Raw genomic sequence first — 18,090 nt, 5'->3', positions numbered from 1 at the left:
GGGGGAAATGATTCCTCAGGCAAAATGCATAATATACAAGAGGAAATTATGAATGTAGTAAAATAATATGTTAAGACATTCTTTAAAGAGCAGAGAACAAGGACATGGAAAGAATAGAAGGTATGTACATTTTCTGATGTGAAGAATAAGGATTTTGAAAAAGATATAAGTATCAAGGAATTAGAACAGGCAATAAAAGTAATGAGTTTAGATTCTGCAGTAGGACTTGATGGAATAGAATATAAGATGTATAAAAATATGAGGTTCTATATTAGAACGTCAACTATTTAAAACATCGAATGTTCTAATATCGAACCCTATTCAGCGAACGCTGACATCGAACATGCAGAACAGCGAATTTTTTCCAAGGGAAACAATTTCCTGTTCCGACACACATACACACGACACAAACACACCAAACAAACAGCAATCAACACACACACACCTAAAATCCTACATTTAACCCTACACTAAACTGTACACATACCACTAGCTATCCACTTACCTTAATCCAAACCTTAACCCTAAGGTCCGTCACTATCGCACACTCACCTCACTCGCGCCCTAACCCTAACTCACCTACCCCACCCTAACCCTCACATCCACACGATCGCACACTTACCTGACCCACGCCCTAACCCTAACTCACCTACCCCGTGCCCTAACCCTCACTTCCACACAATCGCAGACTTACCTGATCCCGACCCGTAACTTTCCACCACAGTGCTGAACATAGTGAAGCCACAGGAATGGCCAACCAAATTTCTTCCCTAGGAAGAAATTCAGTGTTCTGCAGCTTCGGTGTTTTCAGCGTTTTCTAAATAAGGGTCGATATTAGAACATTCGAAGTTGTGAAACTTTGATGTTCTAATATAGACACAAAATATGACTATAGAGCAAAAGAAATGGTTTATAAAGGTATTAAATGAATGGTTAGAAAAAGGTTTCAATTATAAAGAACTATGTAGAGGTATTATTAGGTTTATATGGAAAAGAGGGGGAGAAGGAAGAAATACAGAATTGGAGACCAGTTGTGTTAAATAATACAGATTGTAAGACTTTTATGAAAATATTACAAAAAAGGATGGAAGAAAAAGTAGGTAATGTAAATTTACCTGTGTTTGGCATAAAAGGAAAAAAGTTCAAGATTTATTGTTAATAATTAGGGAAACAATAGATGGTATAGTAGTTAGAAATATTCAGGCAAAAGTAATGTTAGGAGATTTAAGTTAAGCATTTGATTCAATTCATCACTCACTATTATGGGATATGTTTGATGTATATAAGTAAGAGGCTTAAGAACGTGTGCATGTCAGCATATAAGTATAACATAGTGAAGATTATGATAATTAGATGGTTGAGTGAAGATGTTAAAGTGGATAAGGATATTAGACAAGGTTATCCATTGAGCAGTATATTATTCATACTAGTAATGAATGCATTATCTAGGTATATCAATAAGGAGATGGATATTATGAGCTGTATTTCAAATGAAGGAATAAAATGCTGATTTTTGTTATAATATGCAGATATTATTATTATTATTATTATTATTATTATTATAACAAAGAGTGAAGCAAGCATGGATACAGTGATAAAACAAATACAAGAACTTTTTCAGGTTATTGGTTTTGTATTGAATAAAGGCAAAAGTCAAGTTTTAGATTTCGAAGGCAAATTAGTGAAATAAATTTCAGCAAAGATAGAATTAAGATTATTGGGATAAACTTCGAGAAACAAGATATTGTAAATTCTATATTAAAAGAAAAAATAGAGGAAATAAAATATGTGTGTGTGTGTTTTGGAAGTCTTTTAGGCTTTCATTTAAAAAGAAAGTATATGTAACAAATTCTGTACTGTTAGCAAATATTGCTTATCTAGCTGGTGTTTATAGTCTTCCATTAAACCTAGAGAAAGATATGTATAATGTAATATTTTCTTTCATCTGAGAACCCTGTGAAAAGCAAAAAAAAAAAGGTGGTTTAGGGTTAATAAACCATATAGTGTATATCTCATCATTAAACCTGTACATAGTAATGACATGTTTAAAGGAAAATGAAGGTTCATTATTAACAAAAATATTAAGTTTAAAATACATAACAGAATCATTGAATTTTCGTAGCTTAGGAAAAAGAAAGGTTTATTGTAATAAAGAAATGGAAAATTATCAAGACAAGGTTATATTGTGGAAAATAAATGTAAATGGAAGTCAATAACAAGAAAAAAGGTTGGGACGGTGGCCTAATGGTTAAGGTGTTTGCCTTACAAACACAAGGTGCAGGGTTTGAATCTCACAAGGGATAATTGGCTAGGCTTAAAATGGCTCGCAAGGGCAATTAGCCTAGTACTAATCTATAAACCTATGAAAAAATATGTAAAAATATTATAGGATATATCCCTGGAAGAATTTAAATATTGAGAAAAGAAATTCCATTATTGTAAGAATGAAAATATGTAAAAGACATATAGAAAGTCAAGATTTGTATAAAGACTGTCTGTACAAAAATTACCAGTTAAGGCAGATGTGCCATATAAAAGTGTAAGAGATAGAGAATGTTTATATTGGGGGGGGCGGGATTTGAAACTTGTGAACATGTTTTTTTGGAATGCAATATATCAAACGGTATGGAGAAAGATTATAGAAAAGAAATATGTGAATGAATTTAAAGATGTGAATAAAGAGGGATATAATTGAATCTGGGTATTATAGAAACAAGAGTAAGAAAGCGGTAGAAAGTCTAGATAAAAAATATTTGTCATATTATGGATGATAAGGAATCAGAGGGTTAAGGAAATTGTGCTTAACAAAAAATGGGACTTGGCAATGATGTTGAAGAAAATAAGGTACTAGTTGTAGAAAATGGAGTGGGGATCTAAAAAATAAAAGGTATGTGATTTACTTGAAGCTAAATGTAAAAAGAGGATGTGAGTTGTACATAGTGTGCATACACACACACACACACATATATATATATAAAATGTATATGTGTTTGTGTGTGTGTATATATATATATATATATATATATATATATATATATATATATATATGTTGTAAATAATTGAAAAATATGTATATATTGTAAATAAGTAAGAGAGTAAAGAATTATTGAGTGTATAAATAATTACGGATTATGTAAATAAAGAACCCCTACCCTTTATGATAGGTGCAGTGGGATCTTTTACATCCACCTGAGTTACCATCATCTCAAGCAGATAGGGCCTCAGTTTAATGTCTCAACTGAGGGATGGCACACTCAAGAGTGCAGTACCCCCATGCTGTACTGGTGTGGAAATAGAACCTATAATCTTTTGCACCAGAGACAAGTGGGTACCATTGCACCACTGACACTGCTGTTTTTCATACTTTCATTTTATTATAATTCACTTATTTTCCTCCTTTCTCCCATTCTGCAAGCTGCTGACATTCTTACTTGCTATAACCCCACCTCCTGTTTACATCTTATCTGATCTCTCACTTACTTCTTGCCAGTTCATCTTTATATCCTCTTCCCCATTTCCCCTTTTCATCCTGCTTGTACCCTATCCACCCCTCTCAAACTCTTCCTCAAAATTTTTTTTTTATTTTTCAAATACATTTGAATGAATTCCATAGTACCCCTCTCAAACTCAAGTTTCGTCTTGTACTGTTTGATATGTAATTGCACATATTTTAATTTCCCTCCTGTGTTGTACTTGTGTGGTCACTCACTGTTTTAACACCTTAATTGAATTCTCACTTAAGACATGGACATTAATTTATGTACAAGAAAACAAACCATGTTTACATATTCACTTTTATACAATTATAATCAAACAAACATTACATACACTGATGAAGTCCTACCTTCCCTTAAACTTCACTCCACTTCTAAAACATTATCACACATGCATTGTTCCCTTTTCTAAACACCCCACTTCCATTCATGTTTCTTTGTTAGAATATTCAGTGCTTCAAATAGATGGTTTAGACTTTGATTTCCATTTTCTAGTAAGTGCTTTTTTAGGCAGCCACCAGAATTAAACTTAACAAGGCCTTTACTACATCTAAGCAATTCAGATTCTATATCCCAATCATTACACTCCCAAAACATGTGTTACCAGTTACCTCTTTCTTCCCCATCACATCTCCAACATTTGCCATTTACCTGAGGAAAAATTACTTTAGAGCCTTTTTGGGATATAAACATACCCATACAGACACTTCTAAGCATAACTCCTGAACTTTGTTGCATATTTGGGGTCCACACATATGTACTCCCATTGTTTCCTTGTGAGTTGCTTATCCAGTCTATGTCTTCCCAGTCTTTTCACACCTACTCTGATTGATACCTGTAGTTATTGTGCAGTATGTTATGTAGTGTAATTATCCTTTTTTTAACAGCAGTTTCTTCTCTATTTGCTTAACTCATCTTTGATACCTTTTTGTTAGACATGGTGGTGCAGCAGTTAGCGTTGTCACCTCGTAGCAAGAGGTTCTCCCTTTCGATTCTCGACTGGAGCGCCTTCTGTGTGGAGTGTGCATGTCCTCCCCACGTTCGAGTGACATTTAAAGACATGCAGGTAGGTGCATGCATGAATGGGTGTGCCTTCTTTGAAGGATCGGGCTGGCAACTCGGCACCGTAAAAATCCACTGCCAGTCATTAGCGGACCGGAGTTCTGCTGTGGTGACCCCTAACCGGGAAAAGCCGAAAGACGCGATGAATCGTTGATACCTTTTTCTTCTTTTTTTTGAGATTTTGTAATAGATGAGAGTGACACATCCTCTGAGACAAACATTCCTTGTGAGACCCTTGTTACGTTATTAATTTAAAGAAACCTCACCTTCATAAACAATAACTAAACTGCACATCTGTTGGTTGCAATACCTGCGGCAAAAATATTGAGTATCAAGTCTTTATTCTGAGATTCTGGGGTCACCATATGGGTCTCTTGTTCACAGCAGATGTCATTATTCAAATTATAAAGAAGGGGACAGCATATTTTCTTTTAACAGCTATTATACCATTGAGGTCATATGAAGATATATTCAGTACCATTATCTTAACTAACAAAAGACTACAAATTATTGAATACATTTTGAATATGTTTAGCCAGGAACTGTTCCATGAAATTTCATAGCAGAGAATTGTGGACATGAGTTGTAACATTGCTTAATAGAGTGGTAGTACAGTAGAATTTAGAATGTCAAACAGTCACCTTTTATACTGATAGAGCAATGTAAAAGACTTTGTTGTTACAAAAAAGTAAGCATTATTCCAAGACCTAATCCTATCCAGCGTATATGTTGATAATATTATAATGAACCTGATGTTTAACCTAGTCTAATAACAAAACAACTAGCAACAAACTAGGTGGAACCTAATATATATATATATATATATATATATATATATATATATATATATATTTATATATTTAAAACACACTCTAGACTATATACAAGAGTTGTCAGAAGCTAGAGTAGGTGGATCAGGGACAGGGTCTTTATGAACTGTCCATTGATGTGAGTGCATACTTGTGTGAAAAAAAGACCTGACAACATGCTTCTATTTCCCTTTTGTCTTGTAAACTCTCAGGGTAGTAGTGGCTGTCCATGGGGTCACTCCAGGAGTTGGCTACAAATCGTAAAATAGAGACTTGAATCTACCTCCTCTCACCATGATTCTCTTTACAATGTGCAGCAGGTTTTCCTCAATTAGGTATGCCATATGAGCCCAAAGTGTAAAGTGTTCACTTCTCTGGCATGAAAAGAAAACAAAAACAATGCAATCACAATACAGAGGATTATGATCACTCTCCAGTCATAACTGGCTTGTTATGTGCTCCAGACATGGATGTCAAAAAATTCAGTTTAAGAACAAAGCACAAGAGGTGAATCTTGACATTTATATGAAAAACATATTACAAATGGGTTATGATTGAAGAGACCCGACCATAATTCTTTGTAGTGTATGGTTCTTTACCTGCTCCCATGTACTAGGAAAGTCAGAGAAAAAAGTGTAGAAATGGTAAATATCTTGCAGCTTTGAAAACTGAAACACACTTACTGCTGCTACACAGAGAGTGACCACCACAGAATGCTGCTACACATAGAGTGACCACCACAGAAGAGCAGCAGGAACCGCAAACAGCATTACAAGCTGAATTGGAGTGCTTAACAGCTTTTAAAGTCATTTTTGCTTCCCACCACTTTTTCTGTGGTAGGCAATGACCACTTTTAATGTTCTAGCACAAGACTAGCGCTTAGCAAAAGCTTGTTAAACCCTTTTGTGGTGTTGCAAAGTTGTTAAATAAGCCTGTCTTTTCTCCCATTCTTGGGGCATAATTACCACACTCTGCACTGCATTTTTTTTAATAGGCACACATACTCAACTCAACTCAAGCAAGTATGCTGACTGTAGTTAGACCAACATATATATACAATAAAAGAAGGAAAAGAAATCTTTATTCAGATTAGACTGTACCACTTAGAATATAGAAACTCTGGCTTATTTAGCCCTGATATTAATGCATTTAGTTTAAGGTACAAGTAACAGAGACAGATACTGTGTACAGAAACGTTAATACATGATATGAGTAGGAGCTGAGTCCCATTGCTTATTGGCCTGATGCAACAGTGCTTCCTCACTGAACACGATCTAATTCTTGACTTGTCATTTTAAAATGCAAGAATCAACAGTAATTTGATACATAAGAAAGTAACCTTGAAAATAATTAATATATACAGCAGCTGTGCAATATATCTTTACTAGAGAAAATGGAGGGGAACCATTACAAAAGTGTATATTGGTTAACAGTAACTGGACTATGATGACTGCTTATATCACCAGTTCATGGAAAAATAGGTTACTCAAGGAAGAAAACAACAAATCAGTTGTTTTTAGTAAGAAACACTGGCTTCCTAAAAGTCAACATGCTGAAAGGACAGGTAAAAATGCCCAAAATTCAAAAGGGTGAACAATCATTTCTAGTTGTTTTTTTACAGGGGGGCACCCTAGGAACTTGTGTATATCAACTTCACTGTCACACCAACTTGAAGAAGAGAGAAATTTCCCAAAACAAGTGAATCAATACTGCCACACACTTAGAAACCACAACAGCAATGGTTTCCCATGGGAAGCAGCTTTTAGTGATGCTGCCACATGCTTAGAAACCACACCAGCAATGGTTTCCTATGGGAAACAGCATTTACTGATGCTGCCATGTGCTTTGAAACCACACCAGCAATGGTTTCTTATGAGAAACAGCATTTAGTGATGCTGCCACACACTTAGAAACCACACCAGCAATGGTTTCTTATGAGAAACAGCATTTAGTGATGCTGCCACACACTTAGAAACCACACCAGCAATGGTTTCCTATGGGAAACAGCATTTAGTGTTACGGGTCTTTTCTTTTTCCTCTGTATGCTACTGACACTCAAGCAATTTCACCTTGACTATGTGTAGGGGAGACCAGGAGAGGTTACTCCCCAGATTTATAAACGTATACAGTCGTCTTAGATAAACAAGTGCACCAGTAACTATAAAACTGAAAACAGAGGTAAATCCATGTCAGTATTTAATTAGTAAAAATAAAAGTCAGCTTGAGTAAGAGTAATTAAGGTATAAGTTAAGTATTCTACAAAATGAATAGGTTAGAGTAAGCTAGTGGGAGAGTAATTATAACTCCCAGTATAAAGTAAGATACTCACCTAATCACAACAGACTAAATATCACAAGATATTGTAGAGAGTAAGAAAGAAAAATAAATACAGACACCCAACATCATGTGAAGTTTCCCTCCTGGACATTTCCTCCAAGCATACAATCCTTATATTAAATTATATAAAAATAGAACTGTTATGTAGTTATAAGTAAGCTCTAAACAGGATCTCCAGAATGTTCTGGGTTACCTACTACAAGGAAGAAAAGTGCTGTATGAGAGCAGAGATGAAGTAAGAGTCAGCGGTTTTAAATACTAGAAGGAGAGATGCATGCCTAAAGTGACTATCTAGTTTTGCGTGACATCAGAATCTTCATAGATGCACAACGCCACCGCAACTTATAATAGCTTTCCAATTAAACTGAGCTCCTGGGTTATTATCACTATGTATATGAAATTTGTTTCCTTCTTCAGCTGTGCATTAAATCTTCATAATAAAGTCATAACTGAAGCACAAAGTGTGTATAAGGTCAGGGTAGATTCTGCCCACTATTGTGATAGTTATTTAATATTGAATTCCCTTGTGGATTGAGAAAGAAAAAAAGAGAGGGAACAAAAAAAGCTAAATGATAAAAAAATCCAAAAATATGTGGTAGGATCCATGAATAAGCTTATTAACCATAAACATTATTTCATCAAAGAAGCCATCATATATGGAAATTAAAACACAGTCAGGAATGGTTAAATATTGGGGTGTATCTTCAACTTCTTGTGACCCACTACTGAGTCTACCACTAGCAGGTAGCCTTTAAATGAGAAGAACATTACCATAAAAAACACTGGAATGGTACATTTTAATAAAATAAGAAATAGGATTGACAGAGAAAAACAGTTTGGCAGACATGTTAATAAGAAATGCAATGTGATAAAAACAAAAACAGATGCCTTTTAGGGTACTTAGCCATGAATATCATGTAACCTAATACTGAAAAGTAACTTTAAATTGCTTAAATGATGGATATTTAAACAGTGCAAATTACATTTTGATGCTGAAATCCAAAGAGTCTGAGGATGCAGTGTAGAAAAAACAACAAACAGTATAATTTATAAGCAGCACAGATATGTTATTTTAACTAAGACTGCCACTTTAATTGACTGAAGCTCATGACACTTTTAAGCTATGGTAGCAGAAAGCTGACTATGGTTATGTAGCTAACCTCTAACTGTACAATCCGGTATTACTGTACAACATCAGCTTTAACAGTTGCTTTCCACACAAAGGAAGTTATCAACATTATAACTAATAGCCATCTGTTCAGCCTTCATACCTGACAGGCTTTGAAAATGCAATTAACTCATTTAACATAAAAAGTTAGATACAAAAGCTGCAGTTCACAGTCATAATGATCAGTTATCGCATCTACAGCTGAAACACAGCTTCAATTGCTAAAAGTTGTTCCTAAATTTATGATAATTGCAGAAACCTGCTTTCTTTATATAAAATTAGCCTTCCATAAAAAAGAAACATTGGAAGTATGTGACATCTAAAACTGTATATTTCTTCAATAAGTAGTTTTAATATGAATTTAGTCACTCCGTATCTTTGCAGCTTAACCTCTTCTGGCAGAACGGCTGTAACAATTAGATTATGGCCAGGCCAGGCCAGGCAAAATTCCTTTCCTATTTTGCTGCCATTATCACATGGTGAGAGTTAGCATGGCTAAGTAATTTAATATTTTTTGCTGGTCTTCCACATGAGAGGAAGGGGTGAAGTACACTGTGCATATTTGCCTACTGTCTAAGAGGGAAGGGTTTTGGGAGGACCTGCAAGTTGTGTTCCTTTCACAACCTGGGGGGGGGGGGGTTGGTATAATGGTTAAGGTTTTAATTTCACAGACACAGGGTACAGTGTTTGATTCTTACTTTTGAAAGGGAAATTGCCTAGGCTTAAAATAGCCCAAAAGGGCATCTAGCCTAGTACTTACCTAAGAACTTATGCTAGCCTAGTATTTACCTATGAACACATGATAGTCACATGACAAGTGTGGTCTCTATTTAAAAAACACTTTGTAGCATGGTGGGTTAATGCATTGTGCTATAGTTGAGAGGGGCATGGGTTTGAGACTTGGCAGAGGTGTTTATCTAGATCTGTGTGGTGTAGTGGGTTAATGCAGTGGGCTACAGTTGAGTGGGGCCTGAGTTTGAAACATGGCAAAGGTGATTATTTAAAGTATATGTGGAAGACTGGCATAATGGTTAAGGTGTTTATCTTACAGACACAAGGTGCAGGATTTGATTCTCGAATGGGGTAATTGGCTAGGCTTAAAATGGCCCACAAGGGTAGTTAGCCTAGTATGAACCCATGAATCTATAAACCTAATTTCGAGGGGAGATCTATGTCTGGCATACAGGGCATTGTCAGACCTCACTCTGATGGACATCCTGCATATCCACAAAACAAACAGCACCAGAATTACCCATTCTAACGACTTAAACGTTGTCTGTGATATAAATAGGACCTGCTGGAGAGATGGGTATGTATCCCAGAGACTACCCCGTCTATGGAACAGGCTCCCCATCAATGTGAAGTAGAGTTCCTCTCTAACCCAATTCAAGTGCAGCCTGGACAATTGGATGGGAAACCAGAAATTCATCCCTGGTTTGGCACCTATGTGTCTAATGGACACAGGTGACCTGTAAATAATTCATCTCCCAGGCCCATGCTTACACTTATCAAGGGTAACAGAACTTGTCAGAGATTTGGATACATAGCTAGGCTTAAAAAGGCTCTTATGATTGTTAGCCTAATAAACACCTTTGGGAAAAATCTTCACCTGTTATAAGGCAACAACCTTCTCAGTCAATTAGAAGGTCTCTATGCATAGCCATTGACTTCCTTTCATCAGAAATTTTAGAAGTCAGTCTGCACCGATGCTTTCAAGCTGGTAACTTGATTCAGTGTTCATGATTCTTTTAGCAAAAAAAAAAAAAAAAAAAACAGAATCTCTGATATCCGATGCATTCAACTGAAGTTGCTAAAATGAAGAAGGTAACAGAGCTGTGTTACTTCTAATTTCATCTGAAATAGAAGAGTTAGACTTTGTTGGGGGAGAGCCCTCACAGCAACATTCTCATTGTTATCTCATTAAGAGATGAAGGGATGTGCATAACTGATCATCAACCTCTTCTTGGCTAGTTGTGTCATCATCAGAATTAGTAGCTTCCTCAGCGCTGCATAAAGGGAAGCAATCTTCCCACCCTGGGACACTCCTACCACTTTCTTCTTCAGTTCTTTATCCTCCAGAGAAAAAAAGAAAGGATATGGGTTGTTTTAATTGTTTTTCTTCTTCTGTTCCATGGTAGTGGTAATCATTTTTACTTTGTCATCACCTTTTAAGTTCAGAAAGACTTTGTGTGCTCAGAAATATTAGCAAAACAATCCTGGGATACATAAATATGAAACTGCTTTTAATAGTTCAGTGTATAAGAAACACTGCTGTGAATGTCCGATTATGTCACCTCCATCCTGAATTCCTCCACCTTCACCTCAGATTGTTGGTATTTTGTATATTTTTCTTTCTTTTGTTAAGACATTATGGGTATAGAAGTGTGTCTATTTATTAGCTGTACCCCTGAGAGAGCTAGGTGAAGCCCAACAGATACAAAGCAGTCTAGCTGGTTGCTCATATCACTTCAAGATGGCAGGCAATGAATACCCAGTGTATGTCACCATGGCTGAGCCACTGACTGAATAACAAAATCTCGTCATGACATTCAGGTGCCAAGCAGACATGTTTTCCTGTCCTTGTAATGATATTTGATAATCCCACTCTTTCATTTTGTGTATCAAAAAGGGGAGTGTTCATTTTAACATCAACAATGACCACATCATAATTATCATGAATTCTTTTAATCTATTGAAGTGTCCCTAATGTGGACCCTGGGCAGACATGACACTGTTCACAAGCTGTTTACAAAGCCAGTGATGCATATGTCTGTTCTACACATAATGGGGTCATCAAATCACTGGAAGTTTTGGAGTTTTTAAGGTCACAGATTTTTCCTTATGGTCTTACAGATCTGGCTTATTTCAGTTTTAACTCCTGTAGTTTATTGCCATAGACATTTCCCACTGCAATGCTGTGGTGACTTTTTATGTTTGATTTAATTTGATCACTGGGATAATTGCACAATATGTTGCTTTTGAAAAAGGATTCTGGTTTTGTTGGGTTTATGCCTTCTTGAGTTAGCCATCAGGAATACTATATCCCTGGCCTGGAGACATCTTTAGCCTGACCTCTCTGCTTCCAAGAAGGCGTTCTACCTCTGTCAGCTTCATGTGGAGTTTGCCAATTTTCTGAAAAGACACCGAGAGACGTATCTTTTTTTGAGTTTTTTGTGTTTTATTCTACTTAGCATCATTGTGGTCGCTATGGCATCTAGATTCCCAATTATAAGATAGATAATCTGAAGTATGAGACAGATTGGGAAGAGGATTTACTTTTTAGTCTCTTTGGCCTCAGGTTTCTCACATGATCCATTTTCTGATTTAATTTTTGTTCACGTGAGCCTTAAGATTTCTTAGCTATCATTCTTGCATGACTGATTTGTTCACTTATTAGTGGACTGCTAAAGAATTTAGAAAAGCAGTAAAACTTTGTCCATTACAGAGTGCATATATTCCAAGTCTTGTCTTCTTAAATGTGTCTACACCCTCCATACAAAGAAAGTGTAAATCAAAGAGAATGCTAGCTAAGCATCTGTGCTCTCTTGCTGCTCTTGCTAAATCCACTAACATGGCTGTTGTTTCCTTAACCCACTTTGTCCCTGCTACCTTCACACTCGTGTGTTACTGGCAGGAATGTTGTTCAAGTTTTTCCCATCTTGGGGAACTGTCAGCCATCACATCTGTGTCATACAGGTCTTAAATTTGAGTTATAATAGTTAAACACCTGATGAACAGTATGTTTATCACAAATGATGAAAACTCGAGATGAAGACCCAAACCACATAATAGGAAACAAAGAAATATACAAAAAAAACTGTTTTTGTAGCAGGGGCAGGGATTCCTGTATCCTCCCCCATGTAAAGAGCTTTGCCAGCCCCCACCTCCCTAACTTAATTATTCTCACTCCAAGGCTGTACCACCTCAATGACAAAGAGGAAAGTAGAAAATTAAAGCATATATATGTGTCAGTCTTTCTCTGACTGACTCAGATTGAGGAAGAATTGGGTAGAATGCAGTACATTTGAGGAGGAAGACTTAATGAGAATGGGATTGAGTAAACAAAACTCGCATTAATATGCTTCTCCTGCTGTCAGGGAAGGTTCTTAGATGTCCTCTAAACTTGAGTTAATGACTTAGAATTGGCTGACACTCCCAACCAAAAGAAAAAATAAAACAAAATCAAATAATAAAAAAATAATCCCACCATGTTGTAGCAGATGGTGTTACAGAGGTTGTGGTGTCATATTTTCAGTCTGTTTTAGCTGAGGGAATTGTGGTTCATATATCCCATGTGGAACATGGGAAGGGGTTATGTTGTTTGCACTTCCTTTTTCCAGGATATGGGGAAGTTACTTCTGAGACTCACTGATTTCATTCATTGCATCAAGTGTAATAAATCTTGTACAAGCAGCCTACTGGCAATAATGCCTTTGTGTTGCTAAAAGGTATGATGGATGCCTTTTGACATATCAGAATGTAGAAAATACACTGGAGTTCCCTTTGCTGCTGTTTGAGCAGCCAGCATTTTCAGAACATGGGACTGTCTTAAGACTTTTAACTACCCCCTAGGTCTTCACCAAGTGTCTTACCATGCTGGAAGATGCACTGTAATAGAGAAACCTTTATTTGTCCCTCTGTCTAGATTACTAGCTGCTACCAAATCATTACTGTTTTCAGAAGTAGTGTGGGTTCTTCCTTTTTCTAGTTGATACCGGTTCCCTCAACTGCTTCTGGTATGACCCGTAACTGCCATTAATAGTAGAAATACCACCGCAGTTCTTCCCTAAAAAGAGGTCACTAGCCTAGTGGGACTAACCTATTCAACAAAGGATAAATTAAACAATAAAATAAAATTTTTGAACTTGGTTCAGTGTTTGACCTTCCTTCTTTTGGAGAGGTCATGGGAGCTCACCGAACTGTTTTTTTTTTTTTTTTTGGCCGCCGTACAATGCTGTCTGCAGGACTGAATTTTCCATCAGCTTTTGAGACTCATGAGGGATACCGTTTTATGGTACTCTGTTGCATCTTACCCTAAATTTCCTTCACTGGAATTTATGGTTGCAGAATCACCCTTTTCTTTTAAATGTTTTGTCATGCCAGACCTCTGTTGATGTACTTTTGTATGTTGGAGGGTTTTCTTTAGAATTTGGAACTTGGTCATACTTTCCCCACCCCTAACACAGAATATTTTCTTATCTCTGCAACTTTGCAGGTTAAGTTTCCATGCCCTTTTGAGCACATCCAGGACACAAGTCTTCTAGAATATGGCAGAGAAGTTTCTCCATATCAATATTCTACATTTGAAAGTTGAGTTTTTAGTCCTGCAAGCTTTGGAGCAGTTTCTGATGTTGGAATCCGTACTGGTAATAGCAGACAATCACATTTGGAACCGTAGTTTCTTGCTACTTTGGTATAAATTAGAGGTCTCATTGTAGACACACATAATTTAAAATGAGTTAATATGAATGTGATTAAATATCTCATTGCATATTTTCAGAGAGTCCTGAGGTCATTCTGTGTTTTGCTGTTAAAAAGGAAGGCTGGTTAATATTGGTTAAGAAATAATATGAAATTTACTTTTTCAGCCCCATTGTGAATAATTAGCATATTGCAGTGCTGTTTGTTTAGGTTTTACAAGAAACTCAAGAAAACAATGAATAATGCAGCCAAGATTTGGGGATAAAGCCCTGACTGCAGCCCAGATGACTCAGGTTCATTTAGTGGGCAAGACAGTTTTTATGGATTGCACTAGGAAGATGGATATGCCCATCCATGGGTAGGGATGGGTCCTGGTCTGTCCAGGCAGCCTTCTCCCTGACATAATTTCTGCCAGAATACAGAATTGTAAGGACAGACACCAATGTAGGTCAGTATAAGCATGGCTACTCAAGCTGGTGACCATCGACATTGTTGACCACAAGTAGGAGAGCAAGACATAAGCTCTTAAACAGGCATAGGTGGTCCCTACAGTGATATAGGTGCTCATTTCAGTACTGGGAGGCAGCAGGATTTAGGCCACTCTTACAAAATGCTACCATTACTGGGATGCTGGCAAGGTCACTGAGTGCCCCAGTGTGTCTGCCCGGATGATGGTTCCTCTAGTTGGCTCTCATTCTAGGGGATCTGAAGGAAGATTCCTCAGCCTTAAGGAATGAATGAATGAGCTCACGTCTGTTAGCGGGGAGCTTGGTAGCCAGTATGGCAGGAGGGAAAACAAACCTAGGAAAAAAGTGGTTTTGTGAAAATCAGTTGATTGTATTATGTTAGTTTGGAGTACAAGAAAATAATAAAATAGGTAGCAGTAGTCAATAGTGAGGTGGTAGAAATGCGCTATACCCTTCCGCAGACTTGAATCTTTAGAACATGTTACAGGGGTGCTATTGAGGTAATATAAGCAATGAAAATAAAAGGCCCTGCGTTACAGTGAAGATGCTGTGCTCCCCCTCTAAGCTCTTGCAAGCTGCCAGTCATGCCCTCACTAGATGTGAATATTAGAAGAGGTAGTCCCCAAGACTTTATTGTAGACAAGCAGCATAGGCCGTTCTAACCTCAGAAGGCTAGACTGGTGGAGTTTGAGGCAGAAGTAACAGACTTTGCAAAAATACTTGATTACTAATAAAAAAAAAGCAATAACAGGAAAAATGACGGATCACTCATGACTGTACAGAAGATGCATGTGAGAGTTTGATAATTCAGTTAGCTCGCTGTATCAAGCCAGTTTTGTAATGTGCTTCCAGTATGTCTCCCAGTTCCTCAGGAAATTGGTGATGTACTTCAATGCTACATCTGAATTCTGATTAATTCCTTTTGTTTCCTAGGGTTTAGAACGTTGCCTCTTGAGGACCAAATTACCTTAATCCAGTACTCCTGGATGTCCATTTCCTCGTTCGCATTATGCTGGAGGTCCTATAAGCATGCCAGTGGCCAGATGTTATACTTTGCACCAGACCTGGTATTTAATGAGTAAGTAGGTTGTAATGGAAATCACTTGTATACCTGAATGACTGATAAGAAACCACAGTAAGGGAGGGCAGCATTCTCAACAGAACAACTGAATTCTCATAACATACATAGTATATTGGTTTTGGTGATGTAGCATAACATAGTGCTGAAGTTGCTTTGTTTGATCCCTCTGTGTGACATAGACAACAGCCTGGCTACCTAAATGACTCTATACTTACTCTGTAACACTACCCTTGTTTCATATCCACAACAGCTTACCTCCTCTGTTGTTGCAGTGTGCTGTAATTATGAAGAAACTGGGAGATACTTCCCTTTGCGTAGCATTCAAAGCAAACTACCTCTTTGGATACTGCAACATACTTAAGTGCTGGAGTTAGTCCGCTCTATTTGCATTGCATAACTTGGACAGCAGCCTTCCTACTCATATGGTATAGTTTACAGCACCAGTGCCATTAATCTGTATTATTTCCATTTTGTTTTATTTGCAACACACTGTCTATTCCCCTGTTGCAACATACTTTAGTGCTGGAGTTGCACTGCTTTGTTCTTCTTGCTTAAGCCTTCCTCCTCAAGTGATACAGCTCATTGTAGTTTTAGAGTTACTGGTAATGATTCCTGTATGTAAAGTTCACAACAGGTGACTATCAGCAGAATTAGCTACTTTAGCACTGGACTTGCTCTGTGATGTTCCCTTTGCATAACATACAACAAAAAGCCTTTTCCCTTTTCTTGTGAGATTGTGTACTGCAGTATTGTGATTCCTCCATGTTATATTATTTGTACCGTGTCTGCAGCAGCCTTCTTAATTTGGTAATACATCCTATGCCATCAGTGCAGTTAGTTTCTGATGCCTTCTTTACATGAGTAGCAAAACAGACTCCAGTTCTATTAATGCATTTTACTTTAGTGATAAGGTCTCCGTGATGTTTACTTCAACATAAATTATACAGCAGGTTACTTGTGCTGGTGCTGCAGAGTGTGGTACTGGGATTATTCTGTGATTACCTTTTTGCATAGCATCTCATATTTTTTATTGTGGTGACACAACTTTTTGTAGTAGTGGAATTACTTTATGATATTCATTTGCAAAACCAAAACAACAGGTTATCTATTCTGGTTTTGTTGCAAATTTCATTTCTTGTTATCCTGTGATTCCCACACAGCTAACCACCTGTTCTGGCAGAGCAGCATACTGGAGTTGCTCTGTGGTGCTCCATTTGCATAACAGATTCAGAAAGCTACAAATTCTGATAATCCATATGACATGGCATTCTTTTCTTGCTGTAGTTACTCTGCCATGCATCCTGTTCTTGCTTCATTAGTTGTTCAACAGACAGTAAGCAGTGGTTTTTAGCCTGTCTGTGGTAGCAGAGCCCTACAGAATTCATCAGTACTACTGTACCCATGTAATTTTGTAAAATATTTATAAATAGTGTAATAGGTAGATAGAAGCCCTATGAAACCAATACACAAGTAACCATTGTAAATAAACACTTTCTTGCTGACCCCCCTCTGTCACAGTTCCATCACTCTGTCATCTGTCCAAAACTAGTAGTCCTTATAACAGTCCATGCAGCCCCAACCATTCTGACTTCCCTAATTACTTTACTTCTCAATCTTAAATGTAACAATAATAGCTCTTCTACTAAAATAATATGATATATTTCATTATCAATCACCTTCCCCCTTTCTGATATTCCCATAGTTAAGCTACATCTTCTTTTCATTGTTTTAATTGCTAGAAATCGCAGGCAATATTGCAGTATCTTTTCCATTGTTATATCTCTCTTTGCTATATACTAGCCTTCGTCTATTTCTAATCAGTTTGTGTTTTTAATCTCTTGTCTATTCAACAAGAACTCCCATAGAGATACCTTACTGAAGTGGTACAAGGCCTAAACAACTTGTCCTACATGGACTGACTCAAAACCCTGTCACTATACTTGGTATCCTATAGACTTCTAAGAGGTGACCTGTGTCTGGCATACAAGGCATCTTCTGACCCAATACTGATGGATTTACCACTCATCAGCAAGTCCAGTGCCATGAGAAATACTCAGTCTTGTGATCTAAACCTCTTCTTCAACACCAACAGAATGGTTTGGAGGGACAGGTATATCTTGCAGAGGATGCTGCTGCTCTGAAACACACTCCCCATCCATATTAAACAAAGTTCAACCCTGTCCATATCGAAGTGCAACTTAGATCGATGTGAGGAAAATAATAACCCAGGACTTCCCCTGTACTACTGATG

At 37.1% G+C, this 18,090-nt stretch overlaps 1 protein-coding gene across 1 annotated transcript in view; it reads left to right on the top strand.

Moving 5' to 3' along the window:
- The window catches only part of NR3C2 (nuclear receptor subfamily 3 group C member 2), a 1,048,765-nt gene that overhangs the window by 876,951 nt on the left and 153,724 nt on the right, over nucleotides 1-18,090 (top strand). The window contains exon 7 of the mRNA XM_044062249.1: nucleotides 15,692-15,836. Within this exon, the coding sequence (XP_043918184.1) occupies nucleotides 15,692-15,836 (145 nt within the window). The remainder of the gene's footprint in view (nucleotides 1-15,691; nucleotides 15,837-18,090) is intronic.

Source organism: Protopterus annectens, chromosome 2.part1 (genome assembly GCF_019279795.1).
Source record: "Protopterus annectens isolate FY-2018-M chromosome 2.part1, PAN1.0, whole genome shotgun sequence".
Classification (NCBI taxonomy): domain Eukaryota; kingdom Metazoa; phylum Chordata; order Ceratodontiformes; family Protopteridae; genus Protopterus; species Protopterus annectens.
This window is presented reverse-complemented; position numbering and strand designations above follow the sequence as displayed.